The sequence below is a fragment of the Cavia porcellus genome, unplaced genomic scaffold (assembly GCF_034190915.1).
Source record: "Cavia porcellus strain 051 isolate PalLab524CR breed Dunkin Hartley unplaced genomic scaffold, mCavPor4.1 scaffold_10, whole genome shotgun sequence".
NCBI classification, from domain to species: Eukaryota; Metazoa; Chordata; class Mammalia; order Rodentia; family Caviidae; genus Cavia; species Cavia porcellus.
The window spans coordinates 73,163,018-73,187,363 of NW_026947493.1; the positions used below are offsets into that span (position 1 = coordinate 73,163,018).

Genomic DNA, 24,346 nt, shown 5'->3' on the forward strand with positions numbered 1-24,346 from the left:
CCTTGGAAATCTCAGCTGCAGAACTGGGCTCGCAGATCAGCAGGACTCCTCAATGACTCCTACGGGCGACTTCTCTTTCTCTACACTCTAAGCCTACTTCTTAGGGACTAGTTTTAAGTTGAACAATAGTTAGGCTACAGAAAAAGTTTCTGCATTAAAAAAAAAAATGAACCAAAAGTTAAGTGCCACGTTTTGTTTTTCACCAAGAATCTAAATTTCCAACATGGAAGCTATCCTTAAATTTATTCTAAATGAACCTATTTATCAGAGTCCGGGCTCTGTGGGGACTGCAGGCTAAAGCACACGTGTGTGCATGCTCACGTTAACAAGGAGACATGTTCTGCAAGAGCGTAAAGGCCCCAGCAAAGAAGAGCAAGCTTACCAGCTGTGCCAGCTTTAAAAACTCAGTGAAGACATCACTTCGCAGCACATTTGGGTCCGCGGTTACTGAAAAACATGGACAGCGAGCAAGGTTAGCACAGGCCGGGCTGAACCTCGTCTTTTAATTGCTCTGTGTTCTGGGAGTGGGGGCTCCCTGCCTGCCGGGGCCCATGGCCTCCCTGGGGGAGACCAAGCTTGTGACCTTTCAAATGAAAATCCTCAGAGCTTGTTTGTCTTCAAGAAGTGTTGACAACATGAGCCCGTCATGACAATGCGAGGGGATGGTGTTCCAGGAATCTTGCCTCACGCGTGCACACCCATACTGCTCACTACCTGTCTCACTGCCCTACTGGGATGAATGAACCTGCAGTTACTATGAAGAAACAAAAAGATCTAAGGGTTGGGTGGAGATTGTTTAGTGAGACACATGGTAGTTTGAAAAATGTAAAACCAACCACAAATACCAGTTGAGAAAACCTCTATGACGGATGAGAGCTCTCGAGAGAATACCTCAGAAGTGACAAGGCAGTTGGAGAGGTTTAAAGTGATTCATTTAGCCGGGTGTGGTAGCTTATGTCTGTGACTCAAGCTACTTGGAAGGCTGAGACATGAAGATTGCAAGTTTGAGGCCAACCTGGGCAAGTCAGGGAGCCCCTGTCTCAATATAAAGAACAGAGAACAGCCGGGGACAGATCTCAGTGGCAGAGCAGTTGCCTAACATTCCTGAGGTGCTGGCTTCAATTCCCAGCACTGCAAAAAAAAATAACAGTAATAATATGCTCACAAAATTACTGCTCCCTTTCCCTCAAAGCTCCAGACAGTGGCCAGGTGCTGTGGTCATAGCAGCCAGGCAGTGGCCCTCCTGAGAAGGTGGACGCCATGGTGCAGCTCCTCCCTCCTGGCTCGTCTTCCAGGCCGCCTGGATTCAGCACTTGGCATCCTCATCCAACCGCTCTTAAACTTCATTTCTTTTCATTGTTGTTTTACTGATTTCATCAGATAATCTCTAACGGCATTCAAACTAGCACTGTCTGACTTGATTATAGGGTATGCCTTTCTAAACGAGGCCAGCTTTCCCAAATAAAAAAAGCGGGAGTCTGGTAACATGAGAGACTTTTACCAGGCATGGTGGTGCACCCTGTAAACTCATCCCTCAGGAGCTGAGGCCAGAGGGCCCCTGCGAGTTCAAGACCATCGTGGGCTCTGTAGTGAATTCAAGGCCAGCCTGAACTACACAGCAAGAATCTGTCTCAAAATAACAAAACAAAATAGACAAACAAAAAAAAAAAAAATGAGAAGGGTTAGGGTTTAGCTCAGCAGCACAAGTGCCTGCCTGGCAGCATGAGGTCATGAGTTCGATCCCCGTTACCCCTCCCCCCAAAAGAGAGCGAGAGAGCGAGAGAGCGAGAGAGCGAGAGAGCGAGAGAGCGAGAGAGCGAGAGAGCGAGAGAGCGAGAGAGCGAGAGAGCGAGAGAGCGAGAGAGCGAGAGAGAGAGAGAGAGCGAGAGAGAGAGAGAGAGAGAGAGAGAGAAACACTTTTGTGAAAATCATTTCCTCTCTTCTGGGTGGTAGCTTCAGGGCAGAGTGGTGGAGGAGTCCTTGCCTTAATTTCTGGGGCAGATGTGCCACCCTTCTTGCGGTCTGGGAAGTTTATATTTGTAACCCATGGAAAAGTTACTCAAATTCTAGTGAGTTAATTCCAATCTACTACCTCCAGTACAACCCACGATGATTATAAAGACCTTAAGGTATATTTGTAATTGTGGGGAGTCAAGGAGGTCTTAAATCCAGCTAGGATGATGGTTAATTGGAAAAAGAGAAGAATATGCAGAAAGAATAATCTGCATAACACAATTTGAGGTAGTATCTAATGTTTTGGGTGCGGTGCTTGAGTTCTGATGTGTAATCTTTCATGCCCTGGGAAGTCATAGACTCTTACGGAGAAGCTAGAATCCAGCCGACAGCCTGGTGCGTGGCTCTTCCTCCTTCTGCCTGATTTACACACTTTTTGCGGGGAGCTACAGGGTGGGGAAACACTGACCTGGGCCTTGCTTCAAGACTACACTTCAGCACCTTGGCTGGAGCTATTTGCATTACTTCAAGCCAACTGAAGGAAAAGGAAAAGTCCTAGCCGGCTCTGTACACGTCAGTACATGGAAGCAGGGCCAGGTTTAGCCAAGATGGAGATGACTGCTCTTCTTTCAAGGAGAGCCGTCAGGTGGTCCTCCATACCACACAACTTTGCACACCTTAGTATGGATTCCTAGGGAGGGCGAAGCTATTGAAGAAAGCCTTCATCCAACTAGTACTTGTTCTATGACTACCAAGTACCAGGTACTGAGCCGAGCACTTTGGATACTTTGTACATTTCAGCTCATTTAATTTTCATAATAAACCCTGAGGGAACTATTACCTCTATTTTGCAGACAATGACATGAAGACCTAGCAGATGTAAGTTTCTTACCTAACCTCAAGCAGCCAGTGAGGAACAGAAGTGGCTTTTGACTCTGGGTCTACTCTGAAGCCCAGATCTTAGTTGTGACATGAAGCAGCACCATCTGTCTCCCCACCTGACCTTGTCACAGAGGATACACAAGGCACTCTATGATGACATCGATAGCCACCTGCTGGGACAGTGATCCCATATGCACTGTGATCATTTGCGAAAGGGCCAGGTATTAAGGGTGCATTTTGCTAAGACATGAAAAAAACAAACCAAGAGACAATGGAAATTCAGAAGGGCTTACATTGCGAGCTTCAGGGCTCAGTCAACAGATCTAAAAAGAGACATAAGTTCCATTACAAAAAAACAAATGAGAAATCGATGGCCTCTGGAAACTTGACTGTGTTTAAGAAAAATGTCCGGTCATAAGAAACAATTAAGGTAAATCTGCAATTGCTGATGACATGCAGCAATATGCAGTTTAAGAGAAGAAAGTTATCATACAAAAGAATAAGCTTGTTTCTTTAGCTATAAAGGACACTAATGTGGCATTTGGTGAATTTAATAAGGTCTTAGGAAAGAGAGAAAGAAGGAATGGAAGAGGGAAAAAACAATAGAAGGGGAAAAGGGAATCAAAGGTTTTGTAAATAACGAGAAGAAGAGAGGTTCAAGGAAGGGGAGAGAAAGGGGGAACAAAGAAGAATCAAAATATATCACATACAGGTACAAACTCCATATAACGAATGTGATCAGTATGTGTTCTTAAAATATACCAATAAAATTAATGATAGATAAATAAATATGGTCTCTGAACAATATTATACAGCTGTTGATTTCCTAATTTTGATAACTATCATAAGTGTCCTTGGTTTAGGAAAGACATACAGAAGATTTGAAAATAACAAATAAAAAGATAACAAAGAAACACCACACTCAAGCACTTCAAAAGACACATACACATTCATAACATACACATATGCATGGGGAAGAACAATAAAGCAAATGCAAAATGTTAAGAACAGGAAATCTGGATGAAAATAGAGAAAAATTTTTGCCTCATTTTTCAACTTTTTCTGAAACTCAGACTTTCAGAATAAAAAGCTTAGAAATGAGGTACAGAAAAGAGTGTATAGTTAACTTCAGTTTGTGTTGAACTATAACAGTGAAAATCTCCATAAGCCAAAGGTGTGGTGGCACACCCCATTAATCCCAGCACTCAGGACACTAAGGTAGGACCTCTGCGAGTTTGAGGCTATAAGATGAATTTAAGGCCAGCCTCAACTAAATAGCAAGACCTTCTCTCAAAAAAATCACTCACTCACTCACTCACTCACTCAATCAATCAATCAATCAATCCCCCCACACTGTAGTAAACTCACAGAAAGATCACCTCTGGGAATACACATGTCTCTGGGAGTAGTGTTCATGTCTAGAGAGCTGGGCATTTGGGCTGAGAGGGACACTTATCTTTCACTGTATATGCTTTTCCATAGTTTATATTTTCAAAATTATTATACACATAGATGAATTTCTAGTTTTAAAAACTTTCAGTATTTGCATTCCAACTTTCGTGCCTCCCACCTGTGTGAAAGCTTAATCTCGGCGGTCATTCTCTTGCTCTGGGAAGCATTTGTAGGCCCGGGCAGCAGGAGTCGCAGTAGTCCTGGGTGCTTGGTGCAGCTCTGGAAGCATGGAGGGGTGGAGGTGGGGGTGGTCGGGGGTGGGAGGGTGGGGGTGTGTGCCCCACCTGCTGCTGATAAGCACCTCTGCTGTCTCCAGAGAGCTTTCCCCACACATGGCTCAGCTCCTGCCTCCGTCCTGTCTTAATCCCGAGGGGAGCGTGAACAGGTAGCATGTTTTAAGCCCAATACACATGACTCCATGCATATGAAATGTCCAGGACAAGCAGATGCACAGAGACAGATTAGAGGAGTGGAGGCCAGGGCCAGTAGCGGGAACACAGAGAGACCGCTACTGGGCACAAGGCTCCTTCTGGGGTGACAGCAATGTCCTGAAGCTAATTATAATGGATGCATGATTAGAGAGAGATCTTTTAAAACCACTGGATTATACATCTTGGATGGATGAATTTTCTGATGTGTAACTTCTATTTCAATAAATATGTAAAAAAATTCAAATGCATACCATTTTGCAAATATTGTTCCAACTGGTTCCTCCTCTCCTCAGCCATAGACTCGGTCATCGCCAGATAATACTTCGGTGGGAAGGGAGGCAGGCAATTTCCAAAGACCCGCCTGAGCTGGAAGATGCAGAAAACACAGGTAAAGTCAGCAGGTCTCTAACTGGAGGCTGATGAGATATTAAAGTCTCCTCCTACAGCAAATCCCAGTACACTATTTTAAACCCTTGTTAGTGGTCAAAAAAAGAGAAACAGGGTAACTTGATGTTCTTAAGGAAGAATACATTTCATTAAAGGTGCTATTAGTCATGTCACAGACTGGTAACTCCAGCCCAACTTTGGTAGATTTGGGTTATGTTTTGATTTTCCCTTTGTTTACCAGATGATGTACAGCTCACCCCACACAGCTCCTTAATTCATTCCTCAATAATATCTGTGACATCAATGATTGTAGTTAGAATCCCACCCTCACCAAATCTGAACTTGACACGTATTTATCACTGAGATATCTAACACTATATCATTAGTCATCTGTCACTGGACATGAACACTGGATACCTGGCTAGTTTGCACCGCAATGCACCACAAAATACAGTCCTGATTTCAAAGATCGAGCTCAAAGAAGAGAATGCAGTGTATCTCTGGTAATTTTTATAGTGATTAAACATCAAAATGATAATACTTTGGACATATTAAATTAGGTATAGTGTTAAAATTAATTCCACTTATTTCTTTTTAATCCTTCTTAATATGGCTACCGAAGAATTTTGAATTTTATATGTGGTTTATATTGATATTTCTACCAGTCAGTACTGGGTGTACAATTGCTGTAAGGCCGAAGGGCATAATCCCAAGGGAAACCAACCCACACAGCACCCAAAACACGGTGGCAATTGCTTTTATGGAAGATACATAAAAATTAGCTTAAGGTAAGAACCAAAAGTGTGTCCTATTTCAACTTTGTGTTTGCAGTGTCAGTTTGAAAATGAGACAAAATCAAGCCCTTTAAAACTATAGAAGCTGAGTGTCATGGTGCATGGCAGATGGGGCATGCCAGTGCTTGGGAGGCTGAGGCAAGAAGATCACCATGAGTTCAAAGACAGTCTGGATAAAAAGTGCGTTCAAGACCAGCCTGAACTACATAGCAAGGCCTTGTCTCAAAACAAAAACAAGCCAACAAACCAAGAAAACGAGAGAGAGAGAGAGAGAGAGAAGAAACAAGTCAGATACCGAGTCAAGTATTAACGTGGTACTCTCAGAGCAGGGCTGAAATCTTAATATTATCATAGGATGTGGATTAAATAAAACAAAAGCAGATCAAGGTGAAATGAGACTGCAGACAGATAAGAATTTAAAGTTAAATGAGTTTTAATTTCCTTTGTCAAATTTATAATGAATTTCTGTTATGTTTACTTTGCATAGATCCTGACTTCAAAATACATCAAGAATCTGACCCCTTCTGTCCTCCACCACAGCATCGTGCTGGTCTGGCCTTGGTCATTCGTGTCGTAGAGCATGGCCGTAGTTTCCCAAGGTGCCTCTGCTTCTGCCCTTGACTCCTTCGGTCTTTTCCTAACACTGCATCTACAGTGCCACTTCAAACACCTAAGTCAGATCACTGAACCACCCTGCTCCAAATCCTCTGTGACTTTTGGTCTCAAGTAAAAACCAAAGTCTTTCTGATGGCCTAGAATGGTACCACCCAATATGGTGGCCATTAACCACCTGTGAGTAAATTTAAAACTTAAAGTTTAAAATTCACTTCCTCAGTCTTACTAGCCACCTTTCTACTGCTCAGCAGCCACCTGAAAGATGGGGGGTAGCTGTTGAGTTGGAAAAAATAGATAAAGGGCATTTCCATCAGCACAAAAAGTTCTGCTGAACAGGGTTGGTCTGACGGCTAGAAAAGCTATTAAATGTCTGTCTACTGGCAAAATTCAGCTCCCTGACACATTTTGTTTACTTGCCACTTGAATTTTAGAAGATTTCAGTTTGGTGCCAGCATTTATTTTTGTACTTTAATGCATATAAAACTTATGTCCTAAAGAAAATATAAAATATTACAGCCACTTTGGAAAACAGTTTTGCAATTTCCTACAAAGCCAAAACAGTCTTACTATAAAATCCAGCAATCACATTTCTAAGTAGTTTTCCAGCTGATTTGTCCACACAAAAACCTGCCTGTGAATGTTATAGCATCTTTATTCATAAACATCCAAAACTCACAGGAACAGAGATGTCCTTCTTGTTTGTGAATGGATAAACAAATTGTGATAGACCCATAACCGAGACTATTATTCAGTAATAAAAAGAAATGAACTATCAAATCACAAAAAGAGCTGGATAAACTGTACATATTGCTAAGTGAAAGAAGGCAGTCTGAAAAGCTGTGAAGTGTCTGGGTTTAGTTATATAATGTTCTGGAAAAGGCAATTAATACAGAAAGAGTAAAAAGATCAACAGCAGAGCAGGGGAATATTGAATAGATGAAATGAATGCTATTTTTTTTAGGACAAAATAGTTTTTACTATGACACTGTAATCGTGGATATAAGACATTATGCATTTGTTAAAATCCATTGAACTTCACAACATAAACAATCTGTCTATATCACAAATGCATAAAACAATCTCACTGAAGGGGATGAGAGAGGAAAAGTGTCGGCCTGAGTAACTGGAAACGAGCAGGGTCTGTGGAACTAGTGGCCCAGCAACTAGCGAGACACAAGCATTGCAGCCACGTTGAAAAAGTGATTTCCTGTGGGAATTTGATTTAACAATTCTAGTACTGCAATGAGCGCACACAGAATCAAGCGAGGCGGGAATCATGTTTCTTTTCGAGGTTGTGGGATTTTACAGATAAGAGGAGGCTACAGGCTCCACAAGGCAGGGCACTAGAGTTGGACACGTTAGTGTGCACTCACATTTGCCTCACTGTAGACAGAGATGTATTCATAGAAAAAGACTTCTGAACAAGCCTACGTGCATGGTCGAAGGCCATTGTGGTCTTGTAACACCTCTACGTCCTTGCTCTGAGAACCAGAAAGCCTAGAAGCAACAACACAGCAGTTTCATTGCACACATCTAGCTTCTGATCCTGGTTTCTCATGCCATCCTCCAATAAAAGCAATCAGGAATCCATGGAGAAACAGCTGATTCTAGAACTGAGATAGGAAATGCACAAAATGAGTACAGAGCATCTTATGCCACCAGAAAATAAGGAAACATTAAAAGGAAAAAAAATCAACAAGTTCAGAGGCATAGGAGTAAACTGAAAGAGGCCCCTCGGGCCCAAACTGGGACATTCTGATCAGCAAAATCACATATTATTGATAAATAACCCAAAGTGCAAATACCCAATCGTTCCATATACATATTACTGAATACATGAATAGGAGGAAAGAGACAGCTCTGTGCAGAAGAGTTCCAGATCATTTGTACAGAAACTTGCTTCTCAAGATGGAAAAGCATAAATCCCTGCTTTTTAAGTGTGGGTGTTCTCTCAGTGACTTTTGCCAAAGAATGCACTAAAGAAAAAGAGGCCAGAGCGGCACCCGAGATTGGGGAAACCTGACAAACACTTCCTAAATCGAATCACATGTGACAACAGCTGGGACAAGTCACGTGGAAGGCAGGCACCCTCAACAAAGTGGGATTAGAATGGTGTCTTACCTCTGAAGTCTTCCCTTCCAGAACTCAACTCCCACCATGCAGTAAGATACAAGATTCCAATACAGGCGTTTATCACAAACACTAGGGAAATCTGAGAAATGCTCAGAGTCAAAGGAGTCTAAGGGGACATAGGACTACACATAATTCGGGGTCCTGACTTGGCTCCTGGAACAGAGATAGGAAATTAGGCGCAGACTAACAAGTCTGAATAAATCATGTGCTGTAGTTAATAATAGTGCATCAACACTGGCTCCCTAATTATCACAAATATTCCACACTAATGCAAACATTAATAATAGAGGAAACTGCGTGGATAGCACGTGGGAACCTCTGTACTGTCTTCTCTGTAAACCACAACTGTTGCCCCCTTTAAACTGCATTTTTAATGCAGTTTACTTTTTTAAAAAAGCTGGATGTTCTGGCTTCTCTTGAAAAATCAGTAGAGCTGGAATCTGCGGGCTCACATTCCCAGGCCTCTGTGCGCTGGAGGAGACATAAACAGCTGCCCTGTGCCCCCTGCCGCTCCCTTGTTCCTCATCTCATTCAAATGACTCGCCTGATTCCTGCAGGCCTTTTCAACCTCTTGTCTAACTCTAGTATAAAATATTATAGCAGCGACTGTGCTTTTTTCCAGCTCAAGGAAATTCTACTGCCACACCGGAGACCGTCAAAAGGCACTCCAGATGGAGCTCCAACCCAGGCAGGGCTGCTCAAACAACCTGGGGATTTATGTATTCCATCTCCACTAATTCCATTCAACAGAAGCAAAGATTTGTCTTCTTTGCATGCAATTATTCCTTGATTAACTGATTAAGTGATCTTTAAAAGGCAATTGTCTTCCTTGGCATGGGTTCATAAATGTCACAGATGCTCCCAAATTAGTTCTCATCACAGCAGGCCTAGACAGCAGGGCTGCCTGTGTTTTCTACCCACAGGAGGACATCTCCAGGAGCCCTGGCCCTGAGGCCGGGAGCTGGGCAAAAGTCAGCAACCATGAAGGTTGTGATACTCATCACTAGCAAAAAGCTGCCTAGCTGAATAAGAAAACTTTCGCCTGGCTTCTCTTAACAGTATGTGGAAAGAGACACACTGTACATTGGCCAGTGAGGTTTGCCAAAATTCAACCATCAACCCCAAGTTCAAGTCTTTAAACATGGAACTGTTTCCATGGGTCTCAGATAGTATGTAGTTTAGGTACTGAAACCACCAGCCTACTGAAGAGTACCTGGTACTAGAGCTGAGCTTAATGAAACATTTTTAAAAAGCAAAAAGAGCTGGGCGTGGTGGTGTACATCTAGAATCCCTGCACTCAGGAGCCTGAGGCAGGAGGATTGTTGCGAGTTTAAGACCAGCCTGGGCTACAAAGTGAGCTCAAGTCCAGCCTGAACTGCACAGTGAGCCCCTGTTTCAAAAATACAAGGAAAAAGGGACCAGGGATTTAGCTCAGAGGTATAAGCACCTACCTGGCAAGCATAAGATCATGAGTTTGATCCCAGTACAAAAAAAAAAAAACCAAGGGAAAAAAAAGTAAGCCGAACTCTGTCCCTTTATTATGAAGCATTGTATTTGTTTGAGGTATTTTTTTTTCCTCCTGGAACATCATGTTCAGGCAGTTTTTAAATCTCAGAACAATCCACACCAGTGTCCTCATGCAGTTTTGCCCTTTGCTATGAACAGGGTTGTACATACCACTTGGAAATGTCACCTCCTTTCCCATCTTATTGGGCTTATAGTCCTCATAGCTATCCCACAGTGGTGACAACCTTGGCTATGTAGAACTCAAAATATACAACGTGTCCTTCCTACAATCTTTATTCCTAATGTTGACTCACCCACTCCAAGTCCCCTTGTAATCGAAGTCCAGAGTCACCAGGTTGAGCACCACAGCTTAAGGCAGACTGGAGTGCTGCATCGAAACCCAAAATGGCACAACAATCAGAGAAAGGATCCAAAGACTTCCTGCAGATGCAGTTAGGGGACTTCCTGGGAGAGGTGGGGCTCCTGACAGGTAGACACAATGAAAAAATCTTCCCAAGCAGAAGTGAATGGCCCAGGCTGACAGGAGCAGATCTAAGTACGGAAAGGGAAGGATCCAGATGGGGTCTGCTCTTGACGGGGAGGCGTGTGGAAGCAGTGTGAGGGGCTTGCAGTCTTCCCTTCCTACAGCAGCATCTTTTCAATCTTTCCTGATGTGTCCCCATTGCCATATCTGATGTGGGCAGAGTACAAGGACGCTCCCTGTTCACAGAGCCCACATCACTTACACAGGACGCCCTCGTCCAGAACCCTGGGCCGATTTCTTTATATCCACTTAAGAACAGGACTGCATATCAGGGCAGACACATTGAACAAACTGATTCTATATGTCCAAAAGCACAGAAAGAACCTGGGCCAACCAGTTCACACAGAAGAGGGACAAACATTGCTCAGCGGGAGCAGGACATGCTGCCAACCCTCGAGCGAGCCTCACCAGGGAACCGGGCTTCAGGTGGCAATGCCAGTGAGTGTGGTCCCAGCTGACCACACAACCACACACCATTGCTTTCTCAGGTCCAGCCCAGCTATACATTGGTTCTCCACGTGCCCTGGCTGAGATGGACCAGGAACCCACTCACCTGGGCCACTGCTTCTCCTCAACCCCAGAGGCACGTGACATATGAAATGTAGATCCATTTCTGACAGCTAAAAATCATATGTGCTAAAGCCATAGTCTTCATTAATTTAACACAGTGCATAGTATGTGTTATGGCTTGTGTCTAGGTGTCCCCCAAAGCCTCATGCGATCATAAGTGGGGCTTTTTCAGAGGTGGCGGGATCTAGAGTGTGATGCTGGGACTGATTCATGGTGCAAAGCTAGGACTAAAGGTACTAGGACTAAGGATGTGAGTGCTGCCCCGAGGAGCCTGGATAAAATATAGGGGATAAAAGGAGCTGGGCCTTCCCTTGTGGCTTTGTTGCCTTCTGCCTGCCATGAACTGTTTTCCTCTGACACGCCTGACTGCCATGCCACCCTGCCTTGGAGTCGGGTGATTATGAAATGAAACCTCTACAAACAGTGAGCTAAATAAACCTTTCTTCCTTTAACTTTGGGGTTGGATATTTTGCCTCAGCAATGAGAAAAGTAATTAACATAGCATATAACAGGAGTTTTGTAAATATTTAAGAAAATATAGTGGAAATACACTCACCACACAAAGAGGGGTGCTTTCTGATTTTCCTTTTTTACAGTGCTTGGTAGTGTGTCAGATTAAGCATCGTGGAGCCATTTCACATCCTCCATCAAACAGGAAGAATAAAAACCAGCAGAGAAGTGACTGGGAAAAGTCACTTAATCTTTCAAAGCCAGATCCAAGGTGGTCACACAAAATACAGAATACCAGCTGAATGTGTACCAAACAGTTCATAGGACATTCTTACTTTAGAAAGTTGTTTGTTTTTCTGAAAGTCACAGTTCTGTGTGCAGAACTCCAATGACAGAAAGTGAGTCATGGTTCCCTCACTCATGGGGGCCGGGGGTGGACAGGGGAACTTTACAGAAGGGAATTTTCCTGTATTTTGATTATAGTGGTGGCGATTATATATATTTACTAAAATTCATCATGCCAAATATAAATGATTACAGTACACCTTTCTAAAATACAGAGAAAATGAGTTAGATTTTTCTTGATCATTGGACTCCATTACTTTACCAATAGAATTTTTGTCAACTGTGTAAGGAAACACATGCTGTAATGGGTTAGAGCAGGTTCTGAAGATCAAATCCTGGCTATAATAGTTTATCACTGGGCAAACCTTGCCTCAGTTTATTCATTTCTTAATTGGGCTGATTAGAATCCTAGCTCTCAAAAAAAAAAAAAGATTATGGATTTGAGTTTTGGGCTGGGGATTTAGCTCAGTGGCATAAGCACCTGCCTGGCAAGTGTGAGGTTGTGAGTTCAATCCTAGGTACAAAAAAAAAAAAAAAAAAAAAAAAAAAAAAATTATAAAATCCTAGCTCCTACAACTGCTGTAAAAATTACATGCAAGTAATTTACATGTAAAGTACTTGGGATCAACTGGGGCCACACACTAACTGCTTGTTAACAGTTTTAAATTAAGAATAAATATTCAATAGCCACCTGACGTCCAATAGTTTCTTTAAAATGAAGTTGTCTGTATAGAAAGTGGAAAATTGATAGGCGCAAAGTGAAGAGAAGTTGGAAAGTGAACAAACCTCTGCTTCAGGGTTTTGAAAAGTCGGGGACAAATGTATTCACTCATCGCTACTTTGTAGGTACCGAGGGCAGTGACCTGTGGCAGTTTGGTATTTTAGGGCTCATTGCAGTAACAGTGTCTCGTTCTTGACTTCCCAAACAGAAGATGATCACAAATAAAGTTTACTCGTTTTGTGTCTCTGCTTCTGAATCTGCTATGACTGATTTGTCACTTCCAACTTTTCCTGAAAACAAGTATTTTCTGCAATCTGTTGGTTAAAGAGGGCCAGATTTAGGAATTCTTGAAGGACTGAATTAGCAGATATTCATCGAGCATGTACCACGTACCAGGCTTAAACTGCCTTGCTCGTCCCAGGCTCCCTAGCAGGTTGACACCTATAACCATTTACTTGCTTGTTACTGTTGGTGAGAAAACTGAAGGTCAGAGGCGAGCCATACAGCCGGCATCGGTCAGTCTGTCCCACGCTCTCCCACTGGCCCCACCTTGCTATGCCACCCCCTCACGCTCACCTCACAGCACAGAACACAGATAAGGGTGGAGAGGACAGTCTGACCTATGTCTCCCAAAGCCCAAAACATCAGTCCTTCCTCTCCTGCCTCAGCAGCCCTCACAACTCCCCAGATGGGCTGTGGTCAAAAGAAGCTTTTCATCTTTCAGAAATCTGCACCCTTGCCCTTCTTACTTAGTCATTTAACAATCATTCCTGAGGACCTACTGGGTCACATGCACCAGCCATTAAAAAAAAAAAAAATCACTCCGATTAGCTAGCAATCACATTACAGCGCTGCCTTGTTAACTCCAATCATACCTTAAAAATGGATATTTTTCTTGATGTAAGAGCAAGAAGGCTCCCAGTGGTGACCTTTTTTTTTTTTTTTTTTTGGTATCGAACTCATCACAACCGTGTGCTTGCCAGGCAGGCACTTACACCAGTGAGCTAAATCCCCGGCCCAGTGGTGACATTTTTAAGCATAGAAAAGTCAAACTAAGTTTTCTGCCAATGGAAGACGATCAAATAAAATCTGGCATGTCTACTCACGGAACCTCAGAGAGTGTCTGAAAGAACACATGACCCCATGTCCTACCATCTGTCCTAGGATGGGAAATTAGTGAGAAATGGCCTCTTATCTTGATAAGTCATCAATTTCTGGGGTTTCCAGAAAGTCAGAACTTAAAGCTTATGAATGTGGCCATTTGAAAACAAACGAACAGAAACAGATAGATAGATAGAGAGAGAGAGAGAGAGAGAGAGAGAGAGAGACCCACACATTTTTTTTAAGGCAGTAAACTCAGAACTCTTTAGAGAAAGCAGAGTATCCACGTACAAATTCCCAAGCTGCACCTCAGTCTGGACTTGATTTGCTTATTTCAAGGGAAACGCTCTCCTCAGGGAGCAGCTGGCACTGAAATGAAGCCCACTGCAGCCCAGCACCCAGCCCAGTGGGCAGCTGGGCACCATGAGGCTGGAAAGGGGCTGGAGAAACATCCGTGCCTTCATTGCACAGCGGCAACTGTGGGTGTGTGTCGTGCAATTCACAACAGTCCTCAGCTGTTTCAGTTAGGAACCGAGGGCCCAGAAAGGTCACCACCTTGCAAGAGTCACTCGCAGCGTCCTTTGAGCACTGGTCCTAGGGCAGATGTGCTGGGCCCCGCCTCCGCCCCCTCACCTGCTCGTTCCAACGATGCAACTGGCTGTAGCGCACCCTGCAAAAGAGGAACCCGTCCAGGTACACGGAGTACAGCTGCAGACACAAAGACTGGGTGAGCAGTGTGTGTGACAGGGGACAAAGCACCTGTCCCCTCCTGGGTCCCAGACGCACCACGTAGCGGCCCCCCAGAGCATCGGGCCGCTGCTGGGACACAGGGATAGAGAAGTGTGTCTTCATGCTGGAGCGGCTGGAGGACCCGTAACACCCCACAACCTGCAGCTCTGATCTGGGCAGGGGGCTGCTACAGCTTTAGGACCTCGCCAGGGAGGGGCGGGGCCATGCGCTGCTCGCCCCGCCCAGGCCCTCGCAGGTGAGTGGTGCCTGCCGTGTCGGACACGCCCTGCCACCGCCGTGCCACGCCCCCCCGCGTCCTCCACTGCCCCAGCTGCTGTACAGCCAAAGGTTCCCTGCGCCGTGAGGCAGGATCCCAGGTGCCTGGTGGGACAGGGACGCACTAGGGTGGAGAGATACCCTGGATGCCACAGCCTCTCTAGGCCTGTTTGGTTTGGGCTCTAGAAGTTTGAAGATTCCTTAAGGAGGAGAGCTCAGTCCTCTGTGTGTGTGTGTGTGTGTGTGTGTGTGTGTGTGTGTGTGTGTGTGTGTGAAGGTCCAGGGTTTTTATCAGATTTTTAGAGAGCTTGAATCCACCAAAGTTAAGAACCATGGCTGTACAATTAAGGAAAAAATATACTAGCCATAAATTGTTCCTCAAGTTACAAGGAAAAACCACACGTATGTATACACATATAATAAGATGTGTTCAGTAACATGATTACTACAATGAATAAAGGGTAATCTCACAGGAATATTTTTACAGTGATGTTTTTAGCAGCTACATGTTTAGCTTCTAATACACAGAAAAGAAACAAACCGAGTTTCAAAAAAGAATGTAATTGGGGTCTCAGCCACAGGCATTCTTGAGCATACATGCCTCTGGGGCTGCGGGCTCCCTCCTGCAGCCCAGGGTCCACTCCAGCACTTCAGTTTGGTCCCCGTGAAGTGCAGATGATCCCGAGGGCATGTGTCATCATACAGACCTGCTTAGACTCTAGTTGCTGATATTTTCTGCAGTGGGAGCCCTGTGACCTTGAAAAAGTTTCTGTCCCATCAGTCACCAACACTGGTCGCCTGATGAATCACCTGCTCTGAGTTACTAGCACAATTACGTTCTACTCAATTTTGTGTGTTAACCTTATTAGATGGAACACTTACGGTATACCACAATATATGGAACCTGCTTCAGATTCAACCGGTTTCCCTACTAACATGTTAGAAAATTTTAAAAACGGAAGTGGTTTGAACCTCTTGATATCTGAGAGGCTGTGGTTTCACATGGGGGCTGTGCTCTGCTAGCTGGTCTCTTATGAACACAGCTGATTCCCTGGACCACCTGTCCTGAGTTTTTTTCTTTTCTTTTCTTTTCTTTTCTTTTTTTTTTTTTTTTGGTCTTTTTCTTTTTTTATCGGTACCGGTGATCGAACTCACAACCACACACTTGCAAGGCAGGTGCTTATGCTGCTGAGCTAAACCCCCAGCCCCTGTCCTGAGATTTTTCAACCATTTCTCATTTTTAGTTGCTGTGAAGTAAGCTCTTTCTACCCCTCCTATTTCAGTTAAGTCAGAAAGAGCTCTTCCCTGCTTGCAGTGGTCTGGTGGTTGAGCTAGGCAGTGGCCCAGGCATGGGCCTGTTCTGTTCAGGCGCTGGGCCAGCTCCACTCTTTCCCTGTGCTTTACGGCAATGTGCTCCCGAGGCCAAAACAGGCCCCACCAGTGGAGTGACTTTTCAAGATCACAGGGCATTTTTCACCCATCTGAGGAGGTTACTACAGGATTTGGAACTGACTAAAGTCCTGTGAGTTGCCTGTACTGCTAGAGTGACGCCTGAGATTCGCTTACTGTGGACCAGGCCAGACCTTCACTGCACCCTTTAATTTCCACCGAGGCCTGTGAGCTGGAAACCACTAACCCTTTCAGCTTTACAGAGAAGGGAACTGAGAGTTGTGCAGTTGGGAGGGGAGTACCATAATGGGGAGGCTAAGACAATGCCCCTGGAATTCACCTCTCAGCTCTGAGGCTTCTAGATAAGGTACCTGTGCAAGGTAGGGGGCCCTCTAAGCTGCCATCTCCTCTTCTGGGAAATCATCTTCGTAACTGTCCTCACTTCAAGACAGTTTTCAGTGCAGGCTGGATGGATGACAGGGTGTTTTTTTGTTGTTGTTGTTGTTTTCTTTTTTTTTTTTCCTGCCTATGGGTCACTGGTGATAGGGAGCAACCAGGGCCAAGAGCAGCCCTGAATAACTCCTGGAGCAAGGCAGACAGCAGAGTGCCTGGGATCTGGTTCATTCTTCAGGACAGCAAAGGAGAGAACCCTGGTCAGGCAGAGATATGGCCTCAGCCTTCGCAGGAACTTCCTTCCATCTGAAAGCTGGCCCTGAGTCCACCACACAGCAATGTCCAATCAGGGCCATTCCCTTCCTTTTGCTGTGCCCATCTTCCTCGTGACCAAAACTAGAACAGGATCAGTCCCTAGTTTCTTGACCACCTCCTTCCCTGACCTGTACTGCTACCCTAGGAGCTCTTCACTATCTTGGTTACATCTCTCATTGCTGGGACAAAATACCCAACTTCCACAATTAGGGAAGGAAAGGTTTATTTAGCTCACAGTTTGTGGAAGTTTCAGTCCCTAATCAGCTGGCTCCAAAGCAGGATGGCAGGGACCAGGGCAACAGTTTTAGGTGGTGGAAGACAGCAAAAGCAACAAGAGCAAAAACGGAGAGCAGACTTCTCCCTTATTTTGTAAGCAGACTATTCTCCCCTCAGGGTGGGTGTAGCACTCACGCCACCTCTGTTTTCTTCTCTTGCACAGACAGAGGATGTTGACAAAGTTAGGACCCTGGCTTCCTGCTGAGTGGCTTCATTAAACTTCTGAAGTTGACACAATGTATCAACCATTACAATCCATCCCTTGTCAATTTGGCAAAAAGAGGCCTTTCTTTAAACCACTTTCCAAATGCAAAGACATGCTTATTTTTATTATTTCACAATTTGAACATTTTGTTTTTCCAAATCCATTTCATTGCAAGGATAAAAAGAAAGAAAAGAAAAACAGAGGAGGATGAGGAAGAAGAAGAAGAGGAAAAAGAAGAGAAACTACAACAAAATTTCAAAACATGTTGGTTAAGGGCAACAATGGTACATACATTGTGCATTATCATTCCCAAATCATTCACCCAGAGCACAAGACATCTACATTCAATTGTCCAAACAATACCAGCATCAATCTTTCCCTTCAGCAAGCTCAGAGAAACCAGTAGTATATCTATCTTTATTTTTTGTATACATATACATACACATATATATGTTTTTCTTTCAGCTTCTCATACTAATGAAACAAGATGATATTTACATATGTGTGTTTTATTTATTTCACTGAGTATGTTCTCAAACAACTTGAACATTTTAACACGGGTTTAACAATCCTTAAGAACCAGTTTTAAGTCTACCAACATTATATTACATTAGAACCATAACACTTTGTCCTTGGCCACCCAAAGACTCATGTACATTCCTTTATGCAAAAAGCATTTAGTTTATGTGCAAGAGTTGCCAAAGTCTTAATAATTTTAGCATTGCTGAAAAGTGCAAGTCTCCTCTGAGATTTAAGGCAAGCTCTTGGCTGCAAACTCCTGTACAAATGAACATTCCAACATTCAATGACACAAGATAAACACTTTCATTCCAAAAGTTACAAATAGGGGAATACAAAGGACTGGAACCAAATCAAGTCCAGAATCCAGCAGGGCAAACATTAAGTCCTGAAGTTTCATGTCCAAGATCTGAAACAATCTGTGGCAAATTGTGAGCTCCAAAGAGCTTGTGTGGTTCTGCTCCTACGGCATTTCTGATGATTACAGTTCCCACGTCTTCCCTCTTAGGCCTGCTCTGCTCTCTCCTTGCAGCTTTCCTCAGATGACCCACATTCCTCATTTTTCCAAACTTCTGAGGTCTCTACATCACCTTCACCTTCATACTCACAGCTTCACACACTGCCTCTCAGGGGCACGCTGCCTGGGGTGGAGGCTTTTTAACCTCACAATTCTTGCATTCTGCACACCTCTACAATCAGTACCACATGGATGATGCCAAAGTCTCCTGCCAACTGGTGCAATAGCCAGGCTCTCCTCTGTCTTGCTGTAGGGGTTGGGGGCTTGGATCTCTGAACTGAATTCTGAGGAACAAATTTTCTATGACACCACCATTCTGAAACATGATACTCTGTAGCTTTCTCCTCAAAGTAGTCTTTCACTTTTGCAGTTTTGAGGCTGCAAGGGGTGAGAAATTGTTGCTTCTTGTGATGCCTCCAGGCATCCTTTATATTCTCCTATGTGGAGAACATAAAATAGTCTGAAATAAATATTTTCATTCATCTTTTATATTTTCCTGTTCCTTCTCAGCAATCAAAATCTCCTTTGCTCTATCTTTGCAGATCATAGCTTTACTGGAGCTTCCCTTCTGGTCAAACTCACAACATTTTAAATTATCTTGCAGGGCTCTTTTCCCTGATTCTCAACATAAATCTGGCTAAAACCCCTCAACAACAATAGTCATGCCACGGTCTCAACATTTAACTGCCTGAAATTTCTTATGTTAGATTAATGAGCCCACCACTCTTAGTCTCAAACAAAGTCTCTGGACGGGAGCAAAATGCAGGCAACTTTCTGCCAAACCATAACACACATTGTCAAACAATGTAGTTCTTTCCAGCAGAAACCTCCTGAGCCTGGTCTTTACCAGCAGGGTTTCTATCAGCTTTCTGGTCTTCTGAGCTCTGACCAGAATCTCCCATCCAGAACAACCTAAGATGTTCCAACTTTACACTTCCAGGCAACATCTACAAACCTTTCCAAACTCTTCCCACAAGCCATTCCCAAAGGGCTGGGGATTTAGCTCAGTGGCATAAAGTGCCTGCCTGGCAAGTGCGAGGTCATGAGTTTGATCCCCAGCACCACGACCAAAAAAAATCATTGCAAAGCCATTCCCAAAGGCTCTTGAACCACATGTCAGATATAGTCCAGCAACATCCCCACTCCTGGTACCAAATTCTATTTTGGTTATTTTTCTCTCATTGCTGGGACAAAATACCCATCTCCAAAAATTAAGGAAGGAAGGAAGGTTTATTTAGCTCATGATTTATGAAAATTTCAGTCTATAATCAGCTGACTCCTAAGAAGGATGACATGGCATAGGAGCAACACTTCTAGGAGAGAAAAGACAGCAAAAGCGAGAAAGATGGAGGATAACAAACCTCTTCTCCTCCCTTATAAGCAGGCTACCACCACCAGCCCAGGGCAGGCGTAGCATTTGCACCACCTCTGTTTCCTTCCCTTGCACAGGCTGAAGATGTTTACAAAGTAAGGACCCTGGCTCCCTCCTGAGTCACTTAGTCAAACTTCTAAACTTCTGAAGTTGACACAATGTATCAACTATCATATTTGCTTGTTTCACCTGGATGCATCACTGAATTCTCACTCTGCATCACTGAATTCTCACTCTGCATTCCCTGCATTGGGCATATAGTACTCTCACACAACCAAAATACTTTTCCAAATACTATTCTGAACACTTTACAAAAATGAAATCATTTGATTTCCCCAGCTGCCTAAGGGTTGGTACTGATATCATCCTCCTTTTACAGATGAGGAAACTGAGGCATAGAGCAATGAAGAAACTTGCTCCAAACTACATAGTTACAAATGATAGGTTGGGGGTATAAGGAAGTGACCCTGACACTGAGTGCCAAGTGAAGGTGTTTTCAAGGATGCCTATGTAATGTTTTGCCATTGCAGGCCTACTTTTCACAGTTTTTAATTCTTAGTGGAGGTTTAAATAAATAAATTTTATGGTGCTGAATTTCTGAATCAATTCTATATTGTTTCCAAGAAATATTTTCATTTACTTTGTGCCTGGAACATGGTCACCATTAAATAACAGCTGGGCTTTCCTGCACTCAAGGAGGATTCACTGAGAGCCTCTTATAGGATGGCATTGCAACCTCGGTCCCCCAGCCTCCCAGAACCTACAGATCAATATGAGAAAGAAGCAAAATCATTATAGTATTCCATAGCATTACAGAAGAAATGCAGGACTTTTACTATTTATTAATCCTTTTAAACATTGTTGCATGTAACCTCTCATCTACCTTGTCAGTGTTTTGGTTATGTGATGTCTGATACTTGCTTAAGTCTACTTTTTGTTGCTGTGACAAAATACCTGAGCAAATCAGCTGAAAGGAGAAAAGATTTATTTTGGCTCATGGTTTTGGAGGTTTCAGTCCATGGTCAATGGCAGCCTTATTTCTTAGCCTGCAATGAAGCAAGATATCATGGTGGGGAATATGTGGTGGAATAAAGCTCCCATTCACCTCATGGTGGCCAGAAGTGGAAGAAGGAAGGAATATAGCCTTGAAGGGCCTACTTCCTCCAACTAGGACCTACCTCCTAATTTGGAGAAGTTTTCACCTCCCAATAGCCCACTGAATTAGAATCCATCAGTGGTTTCATCCATGAGCAAAAAGACTTGAGCAAACTCAGAAGAGTATCCTGGTCAGTGGTAGGGGCTATTCAGAGCATGGACACAAAAGAATAGGAGTTGTAACAAGAGGTGTGTGGAATGCCATCTCACCCTGTTAATCTTCCTTCACTAGTAGTATCAGCCCCAAGAGTTCTGAAATGTCCTTGGTTTCTGAATGATTCTCTGGTCTGGTCACTGATTGACTGATGAGTGTTCTCCAAAAATTGTGTTCACTTGGTATCATCAGAGTGTGGCTCCCTTTGAAAATAGTTTCTGCAGATATTGCTCAAATTAGGCTCAAAATGAAATCCCGTTGGAAAAGCAGACCTATGGGTGTGGGACTATATTCTGAAAATAATGACAAGACAGGTGAACCCTGTGTAGCTCTGGGCCCAGCAGTGCTGCGGGTATTACCATGAGCACCCACATTTCATCCTTGCAGCAACCACACAATCGCTATCCCTGTTCTATGGGAGATGGAGAAAGGTAGAGAGAAATTAATAACTGGTTCAAGGTCATCACAGCTTGCAGGAGGGGCTCAGGATTCAAATGTAGCCAGACTGGTTCTAAAGTCCTGGTTCCTAATCAGTTCTTCAAACACAATAATTTTACCATCCATACATACTAAGCAAAGAATGCTAGAATAGCGAAGGTCCCCAGATGTGGGATATGATGTCAGGAAGAGGAGCCTGGGGGAAGGGGAGCTGCAGAGAACAAAGCCTTTGCAGAAGTGCTGCCGCCCAGAGCGGGCTGTAGCTTTACTGCTGAGCTCAAGGGTGCTGGCCTTAGGTGTGGGAGTTGAAAAGTGAAAGTGGAAGGCAGGACTCTCAGCTCCTATTCACTTCAGGTGGCCAGAAATGGGAGACTACCACCTCATGGGGGCAGCGCATTCCTACACACGCTGCTGGAGGCTGGCACCACGGAGCACGCATGAACAGAGTGATGTCCAGGGTGCCAGGACAGCACACGTGAGGGTCCCTGACCCAGCAAGCAGGCAGGAAGGGGAGACACAGAAAAGGCTTTCTGGAAAGGTGACGATGGTGGATAGGAATCTTTCTGGATAAGAACAACTTAACTGGTCAGAGCAGTCCAAGAAGGCCGCACCACAAAAGCACAGGTGATTAAACAAAGCCGGAAAAACAATGCCAAACAGAGATGAACTCTGCCTAAATGGGTGAGGAGGTAAGAAGTGAAAGCGTCCTGGTAGTTTGGACCACAGCTGCGGGGCAAAGCAGCTCGGGGTTAGTCTTGTAGGTGACAGGTCTTGCAGGCCAGGGATGGGTGGGGTGCATCCTAGATGGATGTCTTTGGGGGCGGGGCACAAAAAATGAATGGAGTCCATGGTACAACTAAAGCAGTCAGAACTGCAAAGGTGTCTGTCACCCAAAGATACTGCAGAATACAAGTCCTATACAGTGCTCCTCAAAATGGTACATCCTGGTGTAAAAGTCCTGGGGCGCTTGATTTGTGTCCATCTACGCTGGAACATTGACAGCGTGCTTGGCATATTAAGAGTCTGAGCCAAGAAATCTGAACTTCCACGGTAGGTCACACTGTGGGGAAAGTCATGCTGTGGGGAACTGGTGTCCCCACAAAAGCCATTGAGCAGGAGAAGACGCACCTGGGTTGGGGCAGTGTAGAAAGGGATGGGGGTGGCTAAGACATACTCAGAAGCAGAGCACAAGCTACAGAATAGTTAGAAACAGTGCCTGTGTTCAAGAAGGCATGGCAGTGCTATTTAAGGAACTTTGTTACCCTTGCTCCACCCTGGCAAATCTTGGCTGGTTGCATCTTGCCCACTTTCTTTCTCTTGGATCCTCTTCCTGGGAGCCATGGCAGCCGTTCATGGATAGGACCCTGCCCTGGCCCTGGCCAGCTGCCAGGTGTGGGTAAAAACTGAACGGAGGCACACAGGTACCAGGGCCACCACTCACCAGCTCCTTTCCACACCTCTGCAGCTCACACACATGGCAGTCCATGGTATCTCGCAATAAAGAGGCAATCTGTGAAATTGCTATGCATATACATGGTTTTACATGCACCTATTTATGGAAAAGTTGTACAGGACTCAAATCCATCAGGCATTGAAAGTAAAGAAGTGGGCAAGTAAGGAAGACCCAAGGAATGGCTGCCTCCGGGTTTGGGCAGGAGAGGCTTAAGGGACAGAGGGGCCTCTGGGGAAGCCATAGACAGGGCAGCAAGTGAGTTCGGACACTGGGCTGGGTGTGCTGGCAGAGATGCAGTTGGAGCTGAGGGCACGATGGGAATTCGGGCAGAGGAAAGAACCTGGTGAAGGCACGGAAGGAGGCCAAGTGGGCTTGTACTGTGGAGCCTCAGTGAAAACCTGCCACGTGTGTTCAGGGTGACTAGAAGATATGCATCCTCTAGGACACAGTGGACAGAGATCTGTAACTTCACCATATCCCCCCACCCATTGAGTGTCTGGATGCACCTCGGTATCCTGGGGGCACCAGCCAGCGCACAGCCTAGGAAAGGCAGCCCTCACCCCAATCCTGCTGCCCTCACCCGAGTCCTGCTGCCCTCACCCAAGTCCTGTCCAGGGAGGAAGAGAGGCATTGTGGGTACACACAGGTTCTAATCACCAGTGTTGTGGGCATGGAAAATTCATCCCGTATTTGTGCCTCCAGGGGAAGCTTCCCAACAGCTCCCCCCCATGCCCTCTGCTTTGACCTTGTGCTCTGATTAGTAATTCAGGGTTCTGGGGAACCTGTAAGGGGGTGGTGCTCTGGTGAGCCCCTAAACAGAGATCCTCCCATGGGAAGCACCTGTCTCCTGGGCCTTCCACAAACCACAGCCCAGCTTGGCCTTTGGTTCCTGTGGCTGGAGTCATTGTCCTTTTGGAAACTGTTTCCCTCTAGGTGCCCTGGTAGGACTGTGGTGACTACAGGAGATACCTTCATGACACCCTGTGAGGCCCAGAATAGACAGCAGAATCACCCACCTTGGCTGTGCCCTGGGCTCTGCACAGCCTCTTGTGGGAAGATGATAGTTTCAGTGTGCGAAATGCAGAGCAAATGGCCTTTAAGAAATAAGGTAGAAGTAGGGGCTGGGGATTTAGCTCAGCGGCATAAGCACCTGCCTTGCAAGCAGGCAGCCGTGAGTTCAATCCCCGGTACCGGTAAAAAGGAAAAAGACAAAAAAAAAAAAAAAAAAAAAAAAAAGAAATAAGGTAGAAGTGAAAGTGTGCTCCTAAGTC

General features: G+C 44.6%; 1 protein-coding gene across 8 annotated transcripts in view; it reads right to left on the minus strand.

Moving 5' to 3' along the window:
* Snx31 (sorting nexin 31) overlaps window positions 1-14,792 on the minus strand; it is a 56,156-nt gene extending 41,364 nt beyond the window's left edge. For 7 of the 8 annotated variants that reach the window (XR_010050247.1, XR_010050246.1, XM_063257626.1 and 4 more), the window contains exons 1-3: window positions 14,518-14,784; window positions 4,970-5,084; window positions 383-447 (exon numbers count right to left, since the gene is read on the minus strand). Coding sequence is in view for 6 of the 8 variants with exons in the window: in XM_063257626.1 (XP_063113696.1) it covers window positions 383-447; window positions 4,970-5,084; window positions 14,518-14,736 (399 nt within the window). In the remaining 2 variants the exon portion in view is untranslated. Of the gene's footprint in view, window positions 1-382; window positions 448-4,969; window positions 5,085-14,517 lie in introns of all 8 variants that reach the window. The other variant, XM_003479860.4, reaches the window with a different exon arrangement.
* Window positions 14,793-24,346: the final 9,554 nt, after the last annotated feature.